The sequence below is a fragment of the Lampetra planeri genome, unplaced genomic scaffold (assembly GCF_965212315.1).
Source record: "Lampetra planeri unplaced genomic scaffold, kcLamPlan1.2.h2 scaffold_179, whole genome shotgun sequence".
In the NCBI taxonomy this organism is placed as follows: domain Eukaryota; kingdom Metazoa; phylum Chordata; class Hyperoartia; order Petromyzontiformes; family Petromyzontidae; genus Lampetra; species Lampetra planeri.
The window spans coordinates 102,833-125,826 of NW_027614529.1; the positions used below are offsets into that span (position 1 = coordinate 102,833).

Below are 22,994 nucleotides of genomic sequence, written 5' to 3' on the forward strand. Positions count from 1 at the left end.
AGAGATTACTGAAAACAAATGCAACTGTGATCAATTAAATTAAGCCCCTTTAAAAAGAAATTAGACCCCAAATTTTGCCTTGTGAGTGAAGGCAGGAACCCCCCCTCCCTAAACGCCCCACACAGCGTAAACTTGGCCAATGGCATCACCAAGACCTCCACCCCCCCCCAAATATATAACCTCCCGTCCAGTGGCACATTTTCGCGATCTCCACCGGCAATCGTTAAGACGGTGCCAGCTTCACTAGGGGAACTGTCGGATTTCAGGTGCAACCAATCACGCTCTCAACGTCGATCCTAACAGATTCAAAGATTGATTCTTTGCGTTCGCTTGCACCACCACGCCGTTCCTGTTGGGTCTCATTCTCACCGTGGCTTCAAGACAACGCTGGGCGTGCAACTTGCAGGGACGAGAAATTTGCGTAACAGATCGTGCACCACCATCATTAGATCTCCTTTGCCAGTACCAACATAATAATAGGGGGTTTTCCCCGTTTTTTCTGGCAATAAAACTGAAACCTTTTTTTACAAGGAATCGTGTGTGCATTGACCACAATACTTTGTGGTCAAAATACAAACAAAAACACACACTTTGATAATATATGCATTTTCTCGGTTCGTTCGGTAAAGTCACGTAGAAAGGAAATAATAATAATAAAATAAAAATTCTCACGTTTCGACCACAACACAAGCAGCCGTCCTCAGTTTTATTGCTTGTTGTGGCCGAAACGTCGTATTTTTATTTTATTGTGATAAGACAAAAACTGATGTCAGATTTGGAATCGGCACCCCAAAATTACCTTAAAACCGTTGGAATACCTTATGCCAGAAAAAGTGTGTTGACCAGTGTTATCAGCAACGGTGCAACACAGACCTCTGTCGGTGGCGGAGTTGGTGTAAATTCCACGTTCCTTTGACGGGGCCCAGTCTATCCACGAGACCCCTGTCGACATCTAATAAAGTGGTCCCTACGCATACACGATCACCCCTCAGCCCCTAAGGAATGACAAGGTCAACTCCTTTTTGAAATATTCTCAGGTTTTTTCGGTAAAGTCACGTAGGTAAAACATTAAAAGTAATGAAAGTAAAATAAAACAAAACAAAAATAAAATTCACGACGTTTCGGAGGCAACACAAGTCTCCGTCATCAGGTGGGACCGTCACAGCCAGATTAGCTGCATCAAGTGGGGCAATGATTCAAGATGTAAACCCTTATAAGCAAGTTGAAGGGGGGAGGAGAGGGGGGGGGAGTTCATCAGAATGTGGTAGCCAATGAATGGAACGTATCGGGAGGGAGGGGGGGTGGGAGGGGGAGGGAGCCAACAAAAAAGTTGGCGACGGCTTGGACGCGGCTGCTGCACACGCCAACACAATGGACAGAGAGGGGGGAGGGGAGGTCTGATACACATGATAGAACAAAGGAACGAAAATGCCCATGTTTATACCAATGCTGGCTGAACAATGAAGAGAGTACTATTAAAAATAACAGGGGATGTTAACACTCGGTGAAGTAAATTAAAATAGTGCCTGTCAGATAAGATGGTCCAAAAAGTGTAATTAAGTCTTTTTTGCGTGGTTAATAACATCTTTCCAGTGATTACTGAGTTTGTACCCATCATCACGGTTGAAATTATGTCTGTGTTTGTATATTTGTATGGCTTCGTGTACAAACCTTTGATGGTAGCCAGGAGGCTTGCAGAGAACCTTGGTCTCGGAAAAGACAATTTCATGAGAGCCCGCCGAGTTGTAGCAATGATCGGCAACGGCCGAAGAATCAGTTCTGCCGTGTTTCAGATCTGACTTGTGCTCGCGGACACGATCAGCAACATGACGTTTTGTTTCTCCAATGTAGCAATCACCACAAATGCAACTCAATTTGTAGACTCCAGGATACTGTAAGTCAGGAACGACATCCTTCACAGATGGAATCAGATCACGGATTTTATGCACTGTACTGAATCGGACTTGGATCTTATGTTTGTTTAGAATTTTTGGAGATCTTTTTTTTTACATAGCAGGCGTGACCAAAAAGATCTCCAAAATTCTAAACAAACATAAGATTCAAGTCCGATTCAGTACAGTGCATAAAATCCGTGATCTGATTCCATCTGTGAAGGATGTCGTTCCTGACTTACAGTATCCTGGAGTCTACAAATTGAGTTGCATTTGTGGTGATTGCTACATTGGAGAAACAAAACGTCATGTTGCTGATCGTGTCCGCGAGCACAAGTCAGATCTGAAACACGGCAGAACTGATTCTTCGGCCGTTGCCGATCATTGCTACAACTCGGCGGGCTCTCATGAAATTGTCTTTTCCGAGACCAAGGTTCTCTGCAAGCCTCCTGGCTACCATCAAAGGTTTGTACACGAAGCCATACAAATATACAAACACAGACATAATTTCAACCGTGATGATGGGTACAAACTCAGTAATCACTGGAAAGATGTTATTAACCACGCAAAAAAGACTTAATTACACTTTTTGGACCATCTTATCTGACAGGCACTATTTTAATTTACTTCACCGAGTGTTAACATCCCCTGTTATTTTTAATAGTACTCTCTTCATTGTTCAGCCAGCATTGGTATAAACATGGGCATTTTCGTTCCTTTGTTCTATCATGTGTATCAGACCTCCCCTCCCCCCTCTCTGTCCATTGTTGGCGTGTGCAGCAGCCGCGTCCAAGCCGTCGCCAACTTTTTTGTTGGCTCCCTCCCCCTCCCACCCCCCTCCCTCCCGATACGTTCCATTCATTGGCTACCACATTCTGATGACCCCCCCCCTCTCCTCCCCCCTTCAACTTGCTTATAAGGGTTTACATCTTGAATCATTGCCCCACTTGATGCAGCTAATCTGGCTGTGACGGTCCCACCTGATGACGGAGACTTGTGTTGCCTCCGAAACGTCGTGAATTTTATTTTTGTTTTATTTTACTTTCATTACTTTTAATGTTTTACCTACGTGACTTTACCGAAAAAACCTGAGAATATGAATCATTGCAGTCACGAAAGCTTCAAATCTAGAATTCCTTTTTGAAATTGAGACGGGAGACCTTGCAATGATTATTAATAGAGTACATTCGATATTCGCGCCATTCTCCTCGCCCAAGGCTCCTAATCACAAGGACACGTTCCACTTTCGCAGGCTGCAATAGCTTCACAGAAAAGGATGGTAACTTCCTCGCCACGTAAACAGGTCGTAAATCCAACCACGACCCTTACGCCTGCTGTACATTTGGAGTTTGCATGTTTAGTTTGATCGAGCAAGCGTCGGTGGTTTGACCCACAAACACCCCGGGTTCTGTCCAGTTGACCTGTCCGAAGCATTTCACGTGGCAGTCTCGAAGTGCACCTAGTCTGGCACAAGCGCTCTGGTGGTTGAGTGCATTGTAGTGACCTGCAGCTGAAAACGGTTTTGGATGATTCTAAAAATGAATGGCAGTGCGAGTGGTTGGCACTCTTGTTAGTGGTTGTGGTGGTTATGGGGGAGCTACGAAAGCGGGGACCCGAAGTTTGATTCCCACTCACGGCCAAGATCGGTGGCGAATATACACAGCGAGCACGTTACACTAACGCACCCGCAGTATTAACCAGGCCCGCCTTTTGGTGAACCGAACCGCGAACCTCCACAAGCTGGGGGGGGGGGTGGGGGGGCAGCCACGCTTCTGTTGGGACCGTCACCGCTCCGCCCCTCCAACAACTCTTGACAGGACAAACCGGGGGACGCAAGAGTTGGGCAAACTCCCATTTATTTCTACAAAAAACCCGAGCCTTGGCAAACACCGACCACTTCTCCCCCCCCCCCCACCTTAAATCAAAACCTGACGTACACACACACAGGCACATCACCGCGGCACACATCACCGTGGGCAAAGGGTGGGTGGTGATGTCGATCATACAACCACGTAAATAAAATTTACTTCCTGTACGTCGCTAAGTTTTTGCCAATTTATCTCAATCATGGTCAGCTCCAGGTTAATTCGAATGGGGAATGGATAATGGGGGGGGGGGGGGGGTTGATTTCATGCGGAGGGCTCTAAATCGCAGGCTGCCGAGTCCGACAGATAATAAAAACAAAAGCACGGATGAATAAAAACTGCTCACGTAACAACACCACGAACAAACTACAAGACCCCCTCTGCCCCCATCTCCTCCCAGGGACACGTGGTGGTGGTGGTGGGCAGGGAGGTTGAGTGGCTCTCCTGGCGTCGACGGAAATGGGGGTGTGGGGGGGTGGGTCCCGGTTTTCTCAGTGCCAGGTTGTCACGTTCATCTGCTCTGTTCAACTGCAAAGGGCGGGAGAGAGAACATCACAAACATTACAAACACAGCACGCTCAGAATTTCCCCGCAGTGCGTAACACACACATGTGTGCGCGCAAGGAAGCGTGCATTTTGCGATGGGTGGTTTAGGCGATCGCCAACAGCGCTGGAGATCTGCCCAACCAACTGGACATCTATATCTTCTTGGTTCTTTCGGTAAAGTCACGTAGAAGGGAAGTAATTAAATAATAAAAATAAAACATAATAAAATAATTTTAACGACGTTTTATTTTTATTATTTTATTACTTCCCTTCTACGTGACTTTACCGAAAGAACCAAGAAGATGAATCCCTGCAGTCACGAAAGCTTTAAATCGAAATTTGGACATCTATAATTAAGAGGTTTTTATTTTGGGTCGGATGGCGCAAATATAAAGTGTCGTTAAACCCCTCAACCACCCGACACAGCCAATTGGTAAGGTTTGTCACGTAAACAATGCATGCCAATTAGTTACTGGTTCAGCACATCCGATATTGGAGAGTATAATAGCAACATTTGCAATTCGCGTACAGTGATGGTTTTTCGCCGCGAAAGCCTACAAGCCTACGCGTTATACTCGACATCGGCGAAAGAGCTTGGTTGGTCATCAGATTCCTCCAATGCAAATACATATTTACACGATTAAGATGCTGACTAGAGTCTCAACGGCGAGTACATGGCGATCCAGGGGATATCCATCGTTATTTAGGAGGGGCAGGCAGTGGCTATGGCAATGCACCGTGGGGTGAGGGACATCTCAAGGAGGTCCTCGGTCTTTTTACGGTGAACTCCGCCGAAAAAAATTAGCACCTGGTAACATTGTACGTCATGGTGCTCGCACACCCACCCCCCCCCCTCGTGTGGCCACAGAGGCCTTGACAAGTGCTCGCTAACAGCACTTGCACCAAGAGTCTGTTTAGGCAATAACAGGGGGGGACCCATTCCCACTTTGCGTGCGTGGGGAGCGGTAGTGTCGTGGTTTAGCGCACAGTGCGATAACCCGGCCCCCCCCCCCTCCAGAATTCGATTCCCGCTCACAGCCAACACCGGAGATGAATATCTGAACCGCTGATTACAACACCTGCCCCACCTAAGCAGACTCGGCCTTAAAATACCCCGGTGCGTTGTTGTGAACATCAAACATCAGCATTGGAAAGATAAAGTGTTGGATTCCCACTCACGGCCAACATCAGTGACGATTGTCTGAACCGGTCATAGGTCGTAGTGGTGTGTAAACATCGCCACAGGGGAGACAAAGGCAGCCCGGCGTGGTGTTGGCCACGACGACCTCCTCGTGCGCCGGTGACGGCCTTCAGGCGCTACTCACCAACAGCATTTGGCCCAAGGGTCTGCGAAAGGCTACCCGGGAGATGTGTGTGTGTGTGTTTGTGCGCGAGAGAGGGACGTCGTACTGTAGGAGGAGAGGTCGATCTCGTCGGGCAGCTCGCTGACGTTGACCTCGAAGCGATCCTGCACGTCGTTCAGGATCTTGGCGTCGTTTTCGTCCGACACAAACGTCACCGCCAGTCCCTTGGTGCCGAACCGACCGGCACGGGCGACCTGGGGGGGTAGGTGGACGGACGTCAACAAAGTGAGCAATCAAAAAATTAACCCGTGAAAACAAAGTTTTTCACTATAAATCCTTTATATGCGTGGCGGCTAGAGTCCTCTCGTCCTCTGGCTTGAGATGGCTGCCACCTATGGGTCAGATGATTGCCTGCCACCATTAAGCAATTGGTAATTAAATATAATTTATTTTTTCCTAAAAAGTGTAAAATTTTGGAACAAAAAATTTCACAAAAATAAATTGCCACGCACAACGAGTCTGTTTGGAAAATGTCAGCTCGATTGGATCACGGGAAGTGGGTTAAAAAACGACCGAAAAATTTGCACGGTCGTAAGCGCGCAAGCAAGCAAGCGAACTGAATATAAAGGATTTAAAAAGACAAGAGGCCACAATGTACACTTATGTAGAACTATTTACAAACAGTACATAGCCATGTCACAGGGCCTCCCTTTGCTGGTATCAAAATATAGTAAGGTTAACTCTTCTGACAATAAAACAGACAATATACTACCATGTTCGCAAGCATGTGTGGCTAATGCAGACACGATTCCTTGCAGAAGGTTTCCGTTTGGTATTTTAACATCTTAACACAACCGTTTTATCGCCAGAAAAACAGTAAAGCCCATTATTATAGTACGTAGCCAACCGTGATAATCGGAGGTGCGAGCGAGGGAAGAACCCAAAGACAAAAAGCCGTTCTAAAATAAATCAGTTTTCAATAGAGATTTCAAAGTGCGTTGGCGCCAGTACCTATGATTGCCTGCACGGGCACACAAGGGGGTGGTTGGCCAGCGCCACGCCCGGCCGCCTTTGTCTCCCCAGTGGCGATGTTTACCAGACATCTGTGATACAAGGAGCTTCCCCCGCAGGCTCACCCTGTGCAGGTACGTGTCCGAGTCCTCAGGCATGTCGTAGTTGAACACGATGTTGACTCGCTCGATGTCCATGCCACGGCCAAAGAGGTTTGTGGCCACGAGGATGCGCCGCTGGAAGTCCTTGAACTGCTGGTAACGCGACAACCTGTGGCACGCGCACGTCACCACGACCGGCCGTTACCACCAACCACCACGAGCTGTAGCATTCCTCCACAAGTGTTACTACAACCACCAACAGTGGTCGTGCTAGCACTCGCACGACCATGTTTTTGTTTTGAGAATCAGAAGTTTATTCACAATGCGTAAAAGCCCATGGAGCTAAGAATATATTTTCAAGGACACATCCAAAGACAAATATGCCCCATAGAGCCTTCAGACTGTTGGGTGCAAGTGCTGCTAGCGAGTAGCACATGAGGTGGTGGGTGGCCAGCACCACGTCCGGCCGCGTTCATCTCCCCAGTGGTGATATTTACACGGCACCAGGCACTCATCTGAGGAAGAGTCGATCGAGGGGAGGCCAAGGACCAGTTCAGATAATCGCCACCGATCTTGACCGTGAGTGGGAATCAAACTTCGGGTCCCCGCTTTCGTAGCTCCCCCATAACCACCACAACCACTAACAAGAGAGTGCCAACCACTCGCACTGCCATTCATTTTCAGAATCAGAAGTTTGTTGAAGAAGCTCTTTTTCCAAAGGCACATCCCACCAACAGCGTTATCAACACCAATGCAAGCAGGATCACAACCACCAACACCGCAAGCACAAACATTTCGCACGGCGCAACTGAAACACCACCACCATGCATACAGGCTTTTGGGTTTGATCGCGTAAATATGTGTCGATAAACCCGCCATTGTAAGGTTTAAATCTTGACCTAAAGCTTTCGCGACTGGAGGAATTCACACTCTTTGGGTCTTTCGGTAAAGTCACGTAAATAGAAGAAAAAACTGAACGCGCCAATTCGTCACTGGTACAGCACACCGGTGCGTTGGAGAGCAAAGCCACAACATTTACAATCTGAATGTGGACTTCTCCACAAATCTGGCTGTTGCCTAAATTAAGCTCGTTGTAATTACTGACCTTACCAATTGGCCGAGTCGGGTGGCGGCGGGTTTAACACATTTATATATTTACGCGAACCAACCCAAAAACACCTGTATTATGGTTATTGGACGCGAAAGTCGACTACGTTAGACTGACCACCACCACCACCATGCACAAGCGGCCACCACAAGGGCTCACCTCTCCTCTTGCGCCATGCCACGGTGAATGGCGATCGCCGGGAAGTTCTGCTCAATCAGCAGCTGCGCCAGAGCCATGCAGCGCTGCACCGACTTTACGAAGATCACCACCTGCACATGGACACGCCATCACAACCGTTACGCACGCGCGTTAGACCTCCAGGCACACGCCATCACAACCGTTATGCACGCGCGTTAGACCTCCAGGCACACGCCATCACAACCGTTACGCACGCGCTAGACCTCCAGGCACACGCCATGGCAGCCGTTACACTAGCGGTGGGGAACATCCGGCCAGAGGGCCTTATAAGGCCCGCAAAATCATTTGGTCTGGCCCTGCCAAGGCAACCGCACGACTCGAAATTCAATAAATCTAGGCGCATTTTTCATAGCAACAAATGTAATTTTGTACGGCCCACGAATGATGTTATAAATATCCAAATGGCCCTTGGCAGAAAAAGGTTCCCCACCCCCGTGTTACAGACACGCCATCGCAACCGTTACAAACACCTACAGCCATCACAACCACGACACCTACCATTCGCTACATTATCCATAAACGTTTTTGGGTTAGATGGCGTGTCATTGACCCACCCCCTTCTTGCTGCAAGGCGCGATAAAGCGATACTGTGCCAACTCGGCCGCCAAACCATGGCGAAACCACGGTGGGGGTTTGGTCGATCCGCGTGGCCTGCCGTGCCCCGGTGTTGTTTTTGCCGCACCTGGTTAAACTCGAGCACGTCGAGCAGATCGAAGAGCTTGCGGTTCTTCTCGTTGTCCTTCAGCTTCACGTAGTACTGCTGCAGCCCGTGCAGCGTCAGCTTCGTCTCGTCGTCCACAAACACCTCCATAGGCTAGCGGCAGGACCCGGTAGGTGGGGGGCAGGCGGGGGGGGGGGACCGTGCGAGCATTACACGCACACGCACAACGACAGAGGGGAGACGCCGCACACGCGAGACGACGGGAGGGGGGCACGCGCAGACGAAGGGAACCACACGCGCATGCAGACGAGCCAGAGGCAAACGAACACGCGCACACACACGCAATAGACATGGCACACCAACGAAAAGATACGTGAGAATACGAATACACAAACGGACAACCAACGTGTACACACGACTACCTTGCATGAGCGCAGACACGAACAAGTGTACACAACTGCAGAGACAAGCCATACCCACCATAACCCATGCAAGGCACAGACCACTGCACTCATTGCCACCACCGCTCCCCACTATGGGAGCCTGCTGGGTCTCAGGAATCTGCTCGCTAGCTGTGAAAGCACCCTCAATAATCGGAAACAAGTGCCGTAAGAACACACTTATGGCACATTTTACAATTATTTATTTTCCCGCGATTCACGCCGGGCAGATCTTGCGGTGTGCATCAAAATCAGTTCGTGATTTCGAAGCGGTGGAAGGACGAATGTCAGTTAAACTTTAGATTTTAGCCCGTTAAATGAGGACCGGTGTGTTATGCTGCACCGCCAACACGTCCATAGCCAAAACTCGGCGCTGGCAATATGAACACCGCCAGAGGCGTGCCAGTCTGAACCCGGTGTATCGAAGAGGAAAACCAACTTTGTTCAAATGTGGTCTCCTGCATTAAGCCCGCTTTCATAAACTTGATACTACGGCGGGCATCTCGAGGTACCCGAGACAAGATTTGCTCGGCACTTGGAATACAAGTGGCCCACGCAGAGCCTACCTGCTGCTAAATGTCGTCTTTGGCGTTTTCAGCGACAGACATTTAACAATTTAGTTTATTCCCAATTTGAGGCACCAACTTTCAAAATTGTAGCACAACAGTTGTGCGATCGACCCTGCAGACAAACTGTAGTCTCCGACATCAACTTTACAGTGGCACGCCTTCGCTGAAGATTAACCATCATAGGTCGTACTGCCATATACACTTCCACGGGCCGTTACAAAAACGTGGTCCGCTCGAGTTCCGAATGGATGCTTCATGTCCGTGCCACGACACTGAAAGCACAATTGGGATCAAAGTTGGGAAGAGAAAATTATTTATCGGCACTATTAAAGTATGGAGACATTTTCAGCCTCGTATAACCAACTTCACAGCAGCGAACTTTGGTTATAGTTAAAACCTGGATCAGCGCGGTGGGAGTCCAGGGTCAGTCCTGCACGAAATGGGTTTTGTGTAGCAAGTGTGTCGACTGCACAGTGGTACTGGCCGTTTAAACAGTGGTGGGCCAAGACAAACAACACAAAACTATCTCCAGTAGAACCTGCCACTGCAACTAGGGGAGCCAATGAGCTCTCTTTTGAGAACCCAACCCACCAGTCTTCCTTCCAACATCAACTCAAAACAACATACAGCAGCAGTCACAACACCAACAGCACCCGCCATAGAACACAGCATTCGCCAGCCCGGTGAGCAGAAGAGAGTCAAGCAGTCGGAGAAGGTGGTCAAGTTAAGCGTCAGCCAGTCAACATTGAAGTCGTGACCATCTAGGGAAGTGTGTAAACACTAGCTAGTGTAACAGACAAGGCAGTCATTTAATCAGTTATTTGGTCAATACCAGTTAAGACAGTTTTTTCAGCCCAGTCAACAAGTTAGCCCAAACAGGTTGGTATACATACACGAGTCTGTCAACACAATCTAGATCAGTTAGTCGAAAGCCATGTCAGGGCAGTCGGTCAACACGAGCTATCATGAAAAGTCCCTGCAAGAATAACACTTGTATAATTAGTGGCACTATCCTCATCAGGCCAAGGCTCCAATATAGCCACGTCGGCAATTGCCGATTGTGCTGGAAAATCGACAAAAATGAGCCGGCACTCCCATATGGCGATGAGTTATGGGGTTGCGGCTAGCCCGGCAAACACAACACCCTCCGATCACCTGTCGGCTCGGGTTTTTGAGAGGCCAGGTTGTTTGGCTCATGAGTCTCGAGAACCACACAGTGGTGTGGGTGAGCGAGCAGGTTTTTTTTTGGGATCGTCACAAGCACACGAGATACAACTCACGTGGCTTTGTTAGGTGTTGTTCTTAAGACCGAGCAGCCTTAACGGATAACATTGCCAACTGCTGCATCACAGAACTACAGTCAAGTCTGCAAACAGAGCATCAAAGAGCAATTTGTGTGGAGAAATGGTGAGACAAATGGAGACGTAGGTAGTGGAAGAGGCAAGTGTGATTGTGGGAAGAGATTAACACAAACAAGGCAAAACAGCTCCACACTGGGTTTCCAATTTGCTTTTAACTGGTTCAAGTGATCCGAGTATAAAAGCACACAATTTAAAATAATCCCATCATGACCTAGGTAATTATTTACTCTTACATTACATATTAAAACTGCAACTAATTTTTCTTTATTTTTTTTTTATGCATTCAGCATATGCAAGATTGGGTTAAATAATTTTAAGGTCATAATCCAATACAGTGGCCAGCACAATTGAGTTAATGTTCCAAAAACGGCTCTTGCAAATTGAGACATTTAACAAAGAGTGGCTGATGAGACCCTGCAGCTCAAAACGAGATCCAATTTGCTTGCGTAAACAAATAATGCTCGACAGTATCGGTTCTGGAAAGCCATGAAGTTGACGGAATAGAGCGCTTATTTTACATGTTGAAACGCAAAGCAAAGTTCTGCTTATACCTGCTGCGTGCCAAGGCTGGTTTAACAACCCTACAGGAACCCCAGTGAGAAACAGCGAGACAAACAAGATACGGATATAGTGAGGGGGAGGGAGTGGGGGGGGGGGCAGCACAGACACGGCAGGAAGGAGGGGGGTGTGGGGAGTGTGCGGGCAAAAGGGACGAAGGGGGGGCGGTGTCGATGTCGTTGCCGTTCAGGCTCCGGTAGTGCCGGACGGACGGGGGAGAGACATCACCACCACCGCCGCCACCGCCGCCGCTGCCGCCACCACCGCCGCCGCCAGCGAGCCAGGGTCGTCGCGCCTCGGCCACTTCACCTTCGCGGCTCCCTTCTCCCTCCGGCGAGAGCAGCAGACGCTGCCCCCCTCCCTCCGCTAGGCTCCCCCAGAAGGTCGACTCCAGACCCCCCCCGATGGGTGGACGGCAATGCGGCTGGGCGATTAGGACGCGCCAAGAAAGCCGGAGGGCTAGGTACGTGGCACGGGCCGTGCCGAGGGCTAGGCTAGCGTTTGTCGATGCTGCTGGGCTAGCTGCTCGAACGTTGGGCTAGTTTTTGGTGAAGCTGCTCGAAGGTTTGGCGACGCTGCGCCGATGCTAGGCTGGCTTTTTGGTGAAGATGGGCTTGGATGTGCCGACTGCTAGGCTCGGCGCAGGAACTCTGGGCTGGCTTTGGAAATGTTTGGCTAGCTGCACTAATGCCTACGATCTAGCTGCACTACCGCTAGACTGGCTGCACGGATGTTGGGCTAGCTGCAGGTACTCCATTACGCGCTGTACTAACTCCCCCAAGCTAGGTGAGAATAAGCACTGGACTCGTTGCACTAATGCTGAGGTAGTTGCAGGTACTCTGTGCTAGATGCAGGAATCTGTGGGCTTGTTTCACGGACGATGATCATGCTCTGGGCTGCTGGCTGCCGGCTGCCCTAATGCTGAACTAGCTGCAGGAACTCTCGGTTAGCTGTCCTAACAAAGTACTAATGCTGGATTAGTTGCAGGAACACTGGGGCAGGTTTTTTTGAGCTAGTTGCCACTAACGCTGTCCTAGTTGCAGGAACACTTTGAAAGGATCTTTGGACAAGTTGCAGGAAAACTGTGGGCTGCGTCATAGACTTGGGTGCACACACTAACGCTGGACTAGCTGCGCTAATGCCGGACGTGCTATAACAAAACCGTGGATTCAACCGCAGGATGGATGGGGCCTACAGTTGTGACGATGATGCTATGGGCGCAAGGACGCGGGACCGCCTGCAGCGGAACTTGTGAACCTGACTCCCGACTGCACTGTGACGCGACGCCAACGCAAAGCGGAAAGAAAAATAACGCGCGGAAGGAAAAATAACGAAACGCTCGCCACGCGGTCTTCTTCCCACGCGACCCCTCGCGACGCGACCTGACGCTGCCCTAAGCTTCGTGAGCCTACGACTACCCCTGGTTGCAGAGTGGGCCCCACCCTTCGCCCCCCCCCCGCTCTCCCTCCTGGGTACAGCGGCGGCGAGCGATGGTGCCCGGACGGTGCTGGGTGACGTTGCGATGAGGGGAGCGAGCAAGCGGAGTAATTACATCTTGCATGAACTTGCGACAGACGGGGCGAATCTCCTTGCTCAGAGTGGCGCTGAACATCATGACCTGCTTCTCGTGAGGGGTCATGCGGAAGATGTCCTGCACGTCCCTCCGCATGTCTACACAGATGACGCACACGCATACACACAGGGGAAACGTGGTTAGGTGGTGTGGTTAATATTGCGGACGTGGACAAGTGACATGTTAACTACCTCGCCTGGTATACAGGAGGCTGTGAGTTAGATCCAGACCCTGATGCCTATTGTATATTTTGAGTTTGCAGGTCTCTATCCCAGTGGATTTTTCTCCTGTGTCCTCCAGTTTTGTTCCTTCCACATTTGGAATCAAATCCGTTTAGAGTATCTGGCTACTACTATAAATGTCTACGTGATAAGCCACTTTGTTGACTGGTAATAAGTATGGGCTGCGCTGTTGGGTGTGCGGAGTTGGGATTAAGGGCCTTGACCACACACGGCTAACATTGTGACCGCATGTTTAAGGTGGCGGGTGCGCAGCGAGGGGAATGACCGTTCAGGCTATACAGAGGATCTGTCTTTGTAGCCAAGACTATAGCTGCGGTGTTCGGGGTATGGCCATATGGGGGTTACCTTGAGACGACCATGTCTATCAGTGTGAGTACACACTTTAAGATTATCACCGCAGAGTTAACACCTTAACACTTTTTTCTTCTTGGTTCTTTTGGTAAAGTTACGTGACTTTTACCGAAAGAACCAAGAAGATGAATCCCTGCAGTCACGAAAGCTTTAAATCGAAACCTTAACACTTATAACGACCATGACTTCATTGTTAAGACCAGTATTGTGTTGAGACCATGTCTGCTATTGAGGCTGTGAGTATGCGGTCAAGACCAGGACAGTATTGTTGACCACAACAAGAAGGTCTTTGGGTTAGACCGGCGTAAACATCAATGTGCTGTTAACCCCACCAATCACCCAACACGGCCAATCAGTCAGGTTTTTCACGTATACAAAACGTGCAAGTTAGTTACTACTACAACACACCCATGTGTTGCATAGTAAACCCAGAACTGTGATGGATTGAAAGGTGATGCCATGACTTAACTTATTATGAACGTGGCTTCGCTGTTAAGACCGCAACTATGTCTGCAGCTATTGAGGCTGTGAATGCGCCGTCAAGACTGGGACGGTATTGTTGTGCCGATAAAAATGTGGCTGCGCTGCTAAGACCACGACGAGGCTGCGGCGGGGAGGGGGTTACAACCCGGTCGGCGTTGTTGCGTTGGTTATGACTAGGCATCGGCAAGGTAAGGTAATTTGCCCTTTTTACCGGGTAAAAGGGTAAAGGGGTAAAGGTGTCGACATGCCAAGAGGTAAGGGTAAAGGGTAGGGTAAAGGTAGGCTCGTTGCTTTTACCTTACCTGCTAAAGGGTAAAAGGTAGGGTAGAGTGATTGTATTGTGGTAAGGTAAAAGGTACGGTAAAGGTAGGCTCGTTGCTTTTTACCTTACCTGTTAAAGGGTAAAAGATAGGGTAGAGTGATTGTATTGTGGTAAGGTAAAAGGTAGGGTAAAGGTAGGCTCGTTGCTTTTTACCTTTTACCTTACCTGCTAAAGGGTAAAAAGGTATGGTAGAGTGATTGTATTGTGGTAAGGTAAAAGGTAGGGTAAAGGTAGCCTCGTTGTTTTTACACTTTTACCTTACTTTGCCGAGGCCTAGGTATGACCAGGGTTGCGAAGCGGTTACGACCGCGGTGGTGTGAGGGTTACGATCGCGCGGCGAGTGATGAGGCGTTGCGTACCGAGTTGCTCGAGCATCTTGTCGCACTCGTCCAGGATGAAGTGCTTGACGTGCTTCAGGTTCAGGGTCTTGTTCCTGGACAGGGCCAGGATGCGGCCCGGCGTCCCCACCACGATGTGAGGGCAGTTCTTCTTCAGCACCTCCTCGTCCTTCTTGATGGACAACCCTCCGAAGAACACGGCCACCTGGGAGGGACGAGACCGCCGCGGTCAAGCTACAGGAACACCGTGCACTTTCGTCTGGTTAGGGACCAGAGCATGGACGAATGTCAAAGCGGAGCCTTTATTTAGCGCGCAGATTTATTTTGGCCGGTGAAAAACGTACATGCAAATAACTACAGTGACTATATAGCACATGCGTGCGAAACCTAAATAAACAAAAATAAGAATAAATAAACAAAACTAAATAAACTAAATACCTTCAAATTTTTTTTTTGCGCAAGTAAACACGATAGTATTACTGTTATCACAAAAATAACTATTGTTTACAGTACAATCAAAGAAATAAGTACAGTATTAATATGAATAAACACAAATACAAGAGATGCTCAATGAACGACTTCTATTCAAAGACTGAACGGAAAAGACAGCGCGTGGCACTAATGTGGTGGAAGGTTTGGGGACGAAATGGGACGAAATAGGAAAGCGCGTGGACGAAATTTGAAAAGTCATTATACAGTAAAACCTTGGATTGCGAGCATAATTCGTTCCGGAAACGTGTTTGTAATCCAAAGCACTCGTATAGCAAAGCACTCGTACATCAGTTGTTATCACGTGACGCTCGGCAGACAAAGCGTATTCACGTACTACTCGTATTGCAAGACCTCGCTCGTTTATCAAATTAATATTTATTTAAAAAATTTGCTCGTCTTGCAAAACACTCGCAGACCAGGTTACTCGCAATTCAAGGTTTTACTGTAATTGAAAACGGCCGATGAAAGTCAAGGTATTGCTGTACTTCCAAAGAACAGGGCTATAACCACGTCAAACCTCCTACCTGTAAAGATGGTTTAATACGTAGGCTTTCGCCATCAGTATTATCCGTAATAAAGGATTTCGTTGGGTTACCTCGCGTAAATATAAGTGAAATTAACCCACCACCGTCCAATTAAGTAAGGTTTGGTACGTAAACAGAATATGCCAATTCGTTACTAGTACACCGGTGTGTTTCAGTAGTAACTAATTGGATGTACGTGTACGTCATACGTTTTTCTTTCACGTCAACAAACGCACCCGGAAGAAAAACTAAAATAATTTTTATTTTAAGTTTTCGTGACTGCAGGAATCCACTCTTTGGTAGAAAAATAAATCACGACGTTTTGATCACAACACAAGCAAGATACAGCAGTTCAACTGCTGTATCTTTCTACCTGATGACGATTGTTTGCGTTGCGATCGAAACGTCGTGATTTATTATTAATTTTCTACCTACATAACTTTACCGGAAGAACCAAAGAGTATAAAATATTTTTTATCGGCACCGAGGCTCCGACAAGCCATGCGGGAGGGCGTGTGGAACAGTTTGGTGCCAGCTATCAGAGTGTGGCGGCCACGTCACTACGATTCCCTGCGGCGGGTAACATCTTTCAAAATAACGGCGCTACGCCTCTCGAAATAAAATTAACGCCAAACCGCTCACGCGTTCCGAGATTCGGCGGTGAACGGGACCCCTCCCCGCTACGACTTGAAAATGTTTTGGAACGGGAAAAGGTGTAAAAACCAAGGGTATTCAGAAGTCCCGAGCGTGTGGTGATGTTGAGTGTGTACACGACGGGGGTGGATGCGGGTGTGCAATGCCCCCTCACCTTCACGGTAGGCATGTACTTGGAGAAGCGCTCGTACTCCTTGCTGATTTGGAAGGCGAGCTCACGGGTGTGGCACATCACCAGCACCGACACCTGGCACGGGAAACACGCGGCGGGTGAGCGACGCAGGTGAGCGAAAAGCGTCTCCTTTCCTCGATAACTCGCACGCCCTCGTGAATTATTTTTGCATCTATTTTACAAAAGTTCAAAGTAATGTAATGGCAACAGTCGATACGAGTACCGTAGAAAAATCTCTGAGAGTATTTCTTTCTCCCAAGTAATAAAACACCCGAGTGCCATCTCATTGTGTGTGTCACTCAAACAACACTCAGAACCCTTCTCAATAAAGGGGGGCATCATTTTTTCCTCAGAGGATAGGTGGAAGATATTTTCCCATCAATGTTGGCCGGAAGCGGGAAAGAGACACCCTTCTCTGGGTTAGCGGCACAAGTGGAGTAACCACTTCACCACTGCTCGTTCTAAAGACTAAACATCCCCCGTATAGCCTTAACAGGCTGTTCGGGCAAGTGCTGTTAGCGAGCACCAAGGCGGTGGGTGTCCAGTACCACGCCCGGTCGCCCTAGTCTCCCCCTTAGCAATATTCATTTGAGGACGAGTCGTACCTAGGAGAGGCCCGGGACCGGTTCAGATAACCGTCAAGTGTTGGTGGCCGTGAGCGGGAATAGACCTCGGGTCACAGGGTTCATAGTGCAGTGGTATAACCGATACACGCCACCAGCTCGCTCCTCTCACGCACACACACGGGAGCGGGGCAAGAGGCGTACCTGTCCATCGGTGGGCTCCAGCTGCTGTAGGGTGGCCAGCACGAACACGGCTGTCTTGCCCATACCCGACTTGGCCTGGCACAGCACGTCCATGCCCAGAATGGCCTGGGGGATGCACTCGTGTTGCACTGGTAGGGAAAAGACAAAGATTTCAACCCTTTATAACCCATGGAGTCAGGCACGCACACCATCAAATGCAGACGCAAGAGATCCATAAGATTCGGTCACACCGAAGCCACCACTAAGATTGTATTATTTTGCCCCATCTCATCCACCTCCCCTTTTCCATGCTTTCCTATTCTGGTGCTCCATATTCTCCCCTGTTTAGTTCCTGCTTCGTAGGACACAGCCAGAGAACACCTGAACCCCCCCCCACCCCCACACTATGCACACATTGGACTCCAGTCATGTTAACTGTTGAAAATACAAAGAGTCCATTGCACGTGTGTATGCCTACAGCAAACATCACCCTGAATCTCAAAAAAATCTGGCGGCCCAATCCTAGTTAGTGTTTGGATGGGAAACCAGCAGCACATACCAGGTGCTGTTGGCAGCGGTGAATGTGCCGGTATTTGACGGTACGCCATAGGGGCCAATTCATTTAGTACGTACGCATGGAGGGGGGGTTAACCCATATGCGTACGCTTGCGAATTTTGGGTCTATTGACAATGTACGTACGCATAGGAAACGGGGGGGGGTTTAGCCTCGATAATAATTTGTCTACATTGGCCTTCAAATGAGCTACAGTTCAGTTTCTTCAGCTGTCAGACAACAAGTACTACCGGGAGAAGTAGGCCTGTGGGAGAGGTGTCACTTGTATGCCACCGTAACCCTGACTGATCACTATCACGCAGCTCAGCAAAATAAGTCGCCATGGTACGCAACTTAATTCTTTAATGACGCCGGCGGTGGACTGTTTGCTTAAACGCGTTAATATTATTAATCCTTGATCGTTTCTGCGTGGATTAAATATCGATTGTTATCTATTACCCCTGTATACCTAGTAAAGTGTCATTCTCGTGAGGATCCTGACCAAGTTTTCACAGTAGGAGGCGCTGTTGCTACGCATCATACCCAACAACACTATCAATGAAACTGGTATTTCGTACTCTGGAACTGGTCTTTCGCTTTGGGAGAGACCCCAGAGAATTCCAGTGGCTAGATATTAACTTCCTCACCTGGTATACAGGAGGTCGTGGGTTCGCTCCCAACCCTGATAACCTGCTGTTTATTCAGAGTTTGCATGTTCTCCCCATGGTCATGTGGATTTTTCTCAAGAGTCCACCAGTTTTTCCCCTACACATTTAGCAACATGCGTTTAGAGTATTTGGCTGCTATAAATTTCCACGTGACGATAAGCCACGTCGTTGAGCTGTTATTTGCAATAGCCAAGGTCGCTTCGGGGCAAAAAAAGCAGCTACATCGCTCAGTGGGCCTTACCTGGTAAAAAAATAACCCAAAGCAGAACAAGGGTTGCCACATCTTCTTGGTTCTTTCGGTAAAGTCACGTAGAAGGGAAATAATAAAATAATACAAATAAAACATTAAAATAGAAATAAATATTGATATTTTATTTATATTTTATTATTTCCCTTCTACGTGACTTTACCGAAAGAACCAAGAAGATGAATCCCTGCAGTCACGAAAGCTTTAAATCGAAGGGTTGCCACAGTCGAGAATGTAACCCCCGGCACATTCTCGCTCCATCACCCTGCCACCAAATTTCTCGTCTTTGACGCGCAAAATCAAATCAAATCACAGAGCCACTTTGGGAAGGGGGCGACGTCAAATTGCTTTTACCACCATTCGGCGGCCTCGCTGCTCACCCTCGGACGGGTGCTCAAAGCCGCAGTCGACGATTGCCCGCAGCAGCTCCGGCTTGAGCAGGAAGTCCCGGAAGCCGGAGCTGTGGATGGAGACGTAGGAGCCCTTCACCTCCTTCTTGACGGGTGCCTCCGTCGCCTCGGCCGCCACCACATTCTCCTCGTCGTCCTCGTAGTCCAAGAGCTCGTTCTCAACGTCGTTCTCTGCCATCGTGCGAGTAAGGGGGGGTTGTTTCCTGCGATGTGGGGGGGGGGGGGAAATCACACGGGCAAATTTAACGAGCCCGGCCTACTAGAAACTTAAATTTAAGGGACCTCCCTTGCCTGTTTCCAAATACAACAATAGGTTTTACCATTTTTGGCAATAAAAAAGATATTAAAACACCAAACTGAAACCTTTTACAAGGCATGTTTTATTTTTATTATTTCCCTTCTACGTGACTTTACCGAAAGAACCAAGAAAAAGGCATGTCTGCATTAACCACAGTACTTGTGAACATTCAAACGAAACATGCTCTGACAGTATATGATGCATTGTCTTTCCCATGATGCAGCTGCTCCCCCCAGAGCTCTCAGTGTCCTGATCGTGGCATTGTCTTCGTGCTGTTCGCCTGTTGGCGTCCTCTGGTCTAACACTGTTTGAGAATAGGCTCTAAAGAAAGCTGTCTCTGGTGCGGACCAATACAATATCAAATACAACGCATATACTATCAGAGCAAGTTTTTTTTGTTTGCATGTTCACCACAAGTATGTGTTGCTAATGCAGACATGATTCTTTGCAAAAAGGTTCCTGTTTGGCGCTTTAACATCTTAACAACCGTTGTATTGCCAGGAAGGGTAGAACATTTATATTTATTTTACCATGTATAAGAGCCCCATTACAGAGCACGTGTAGCTCTTTTTTCAGAAGCGACCTGGTCACCGCAAGTGATAGTTCAACTAAGTGCGGCAAGGCTTTTATAATCCTGTGGAGATTTATAGCAGCGGACAAATAACTCCAAAACGCGTGATGTTCATTCTAAAATGCGGGGGAGGAAAAATCCACGCGACCACGAGAGCACGCAAACTCCAAATCTACAACAGGAGCCCGAACGAACACGGTTTCAAAATCCGATGTAAACTTTGGTGCAGCAGCTCTTTCTCCTATGTCATCAGTTCCCCTGCTCGATCTGTTCCACCTGATGATGGTTGCTTGTGTTGCGATCGAAACGTCGTGAGAATTATTTTATTGGTTAATTATTATTATTATTTAATTATTTCCATTCTACGTGACTTTACCGAAAGAACCAAGAAGATGAACACGGCTTCGTTACCTGCCAGGCGAGGTAGCCAACACATCTCGCTAGCACTGCGACCAGGCATGCTCACGATATCTCGATGAAATCAATCTTGATTTGAAGCTTTCGTGACTGCAGGAATCCATACTCTTTGGTTCTTTCGGTAAAGTCACGTAGGTAGAAAAAGATAATAAATCACGACGTTTCGATCGCAACACAAGCAATCGGCTGCTATAAATCTCGAGGGTCACCCACGCGTTGCATTCTCAGCAGGCCCCCTGCAGACCACCACCACATCATCATCACTTGCATTCGATAACCATCAATATACATTATCACTCATCATCACTCGCATTCGATAACCATCAATATACACTCGTCACTTACGCTCTCACACCTCCCGTTTATGGCTTTGTTCCGGGTCAAACCCTCCTTTCCCTCCTCCCCAACACTTTGCACGGGGGTACAAACGCCACCAACTTCGTGTTCAAATCTCACAACTCTTTGGGCCGAAACAAATTTAGAAGCTTCCAGCATCGGGCAGCAAATTCCTGAAGCCGTGGGCCTCGGCGTCGTCAGCCATTGTCCATCCACTGCTGGATGACGGCCATGTTGTTAGATTCGTGTTGTTCTACATTGGTACTCGAGGCACTGACTCTGTACTCGAGACAAACTTGCCACGGTCTTAACAACGATACTACTACAGACATGTTTATTAGAAATGAACACGTTTGATCATTGTCCGGTCATCGCTATTCACGGATACGTTAGCCAGCTACGACATATCAGCCACTCGTTTAAAACACACGCTCTCGTCACAACCACCGACACGTTAACAGTGCATTGCGATTTGAAAAAATATATTTAAGTCGTTTAACAATTAAATTTGAGGAGGGGGTGGGAATGGAACCCCGCCTCGACTAGGCCTGCAACAAATAGGCCCCCGTCGCGTCTCCGCAGCAGTCCCTAGCGCGTCGCGACGAGATCGATGCCGTGCCCCGAGCTTGCCGACACGACGAGAAGCCGAGTGGAGAGGGAAATTACGGCGGATGGCGACGGATGGTGACGGATGGCGAAGGATGGCGACGGCGACTTTCTCAACTCCGCTTACCTGGGATGAGCAACGCGTACAAGACGACAAGATGGCGGCTGTGCGGGGGGGGAGGAGTCGAGGGGGGGGGCTTTATAAAGCGGATCTATTAGGACCCCGGATTGAGGTAGCCACAGCTTACTGCCTGTCAGAATTGTTATTTACTTTACAATGTTTTGATTGCTGTGCTAAGAAAAAATGGCCATTGCCCGATTTGTTGCCCGTTTTAATTTTTTTCTAAGGCCACGGTGTATTATTGATAAATGTGTTTGAGTTTTATTAAATTTTTGGTGTGTTGTTGTTGGCGATGTTGGATTTCGGGGATCGATTCAACTTGGCTCACGATTCTTTAGAGTCGATCGATTTTGTAATTACGTTCGATTTCTGGAATCGATTCTCGTATCGGACGGACGATACGCACTTGCAAAATTGTTCCAGGTATCAATAAAGATTTACAAATGTAAAATTAATAAAAGTAAAATAAAAAATAAAAATATAAAATAAAAATCACGACGTTTCGGAGGCAACACAAGCTTCCGTCTTCAGGTGGAACCGTCACAGCACGACAGCTTTATCAAGTAAGCTTGTGTTGCCTCTGAAACGTCGTGATTTTAATTTTATTATTTTTTATTTTTTAGTTTACTTTTATTAATTTAAAATTTTTACCTACGTGACTTTACCGAAAAAACCTAAGAATATGAATCATTGCAGTCACGAAAGCTTCAAATCTAGAATTTACAAATTTGATCAATTCCAATAATCAAATAACAATCAATACCTGGCCATTCATAATACAGGTTTTTATTGGGTTAAATATAAATGTGTCGTTCAACCCGCCACCAAGACTGCTTTATGTTCACGGACTTGAAACACGGTAGGACAAACACCTCAGCCGTGGCAGATCACTGTTACAATTCAGTGGGCTCACATGACATTGACTTCTCCAAGACAAAGGTTCTCTGCAAGCCATCTGGCTACCATGAGAGATTCGTTCATGAGGCGATCCACATATACAAACACAGAGACAATTTCAACCGAGAAGATGGATTCTGGCTCAGCAATCATTGGAAGGACGTAATGAATCATTTCGGATCTTAACTGATTGTGTTCACGTTTACGGTGACTTTCAGACCGCGTTCCACTGACTGCCATTGACTATTTATCTTGTATTCTCCGCAGGGAATGGATTCTTTGCTCCGCTGCAAGTTTCCTAACACCACTCTCCCATTGACATATTTCGTTGCTTCCTCTTAGTACCTTTCACGCGACGG

The 22,994-nt window shown here is 48.0% G+C and overlaps 1 protein-coding gene across 2 annotated transcripts; it reads right to left on the reverse strand.

The window, feature by feature from the left end:
- Positions 1-3,731: 3,731 nt before the first annotated feature.
- LOC144739922 (spliceosome RNA helicase Ddx39b) lies at positions 3,732-21,788 on the reverse strand. 2 transcript variants are annotated; one of them, XM_078622804.1, is made up of 11 exons: positions 21,745-21,788; positions 19,360-19,592; positions 17,533-17,660; positions 16,748-16,840; positions 14,945-15,128; positions 13,167-13,285; positions 8,708-8,839; positions 7,987-8,096; positions 6,744-6,888; positions 5,714-5,861; positions 3,732-4,285 (listed from the first exon to the last, which is right to left on the reverse strand). In XM_078622804.1, exons 2-11 carry the CDS (start codon positions 19,565-19,567, stop codon positions 4,269-4,271), a joined length of 1,284 nt encoding a protein of 427 aa, XP_078478930.1. In that variant the 5' UTR covers positions 19,568-19,592; positions 21,745-21,788; the 3' UTR covers positions 3,732-4,268. The 2 variants fall into 2 exon arrangements, with proteins under 2 accessions (XP_078478930.1, XP_078478929.1); XM_078622803.1 differs by having other exon boundaries at positions 21,678-21,755.
- Positions 21,789-22,994: the final 1,206 nt, after the last annotated feature.

Excerpts from the sequence above, each read along its gene's own strand:
- LOC144739922 (XM_078622804.1), bottom strand. The coding sequence starts at position 19,567 with ATGGCAGAGAACGACGTTGAGAACGAGCTCTTGGACTACGAGGACGAC. Across the intron at positions 16,841-17,532 it reads TGGAGCCCACCGATGGACAG|GTGTCGGTGCTGGTGATGTG; the intron begins GTACGCCTCTTG and ends TTCCCGTGCCAG. Across the intron at positions 8,840-13,166 it reads GTCGCAAGTTCATGCAAGAT|CCTATGGAGGTGTTTGTGGA; the intron begins GTAATTACTCCG and ends TCCTGCCGCTAG.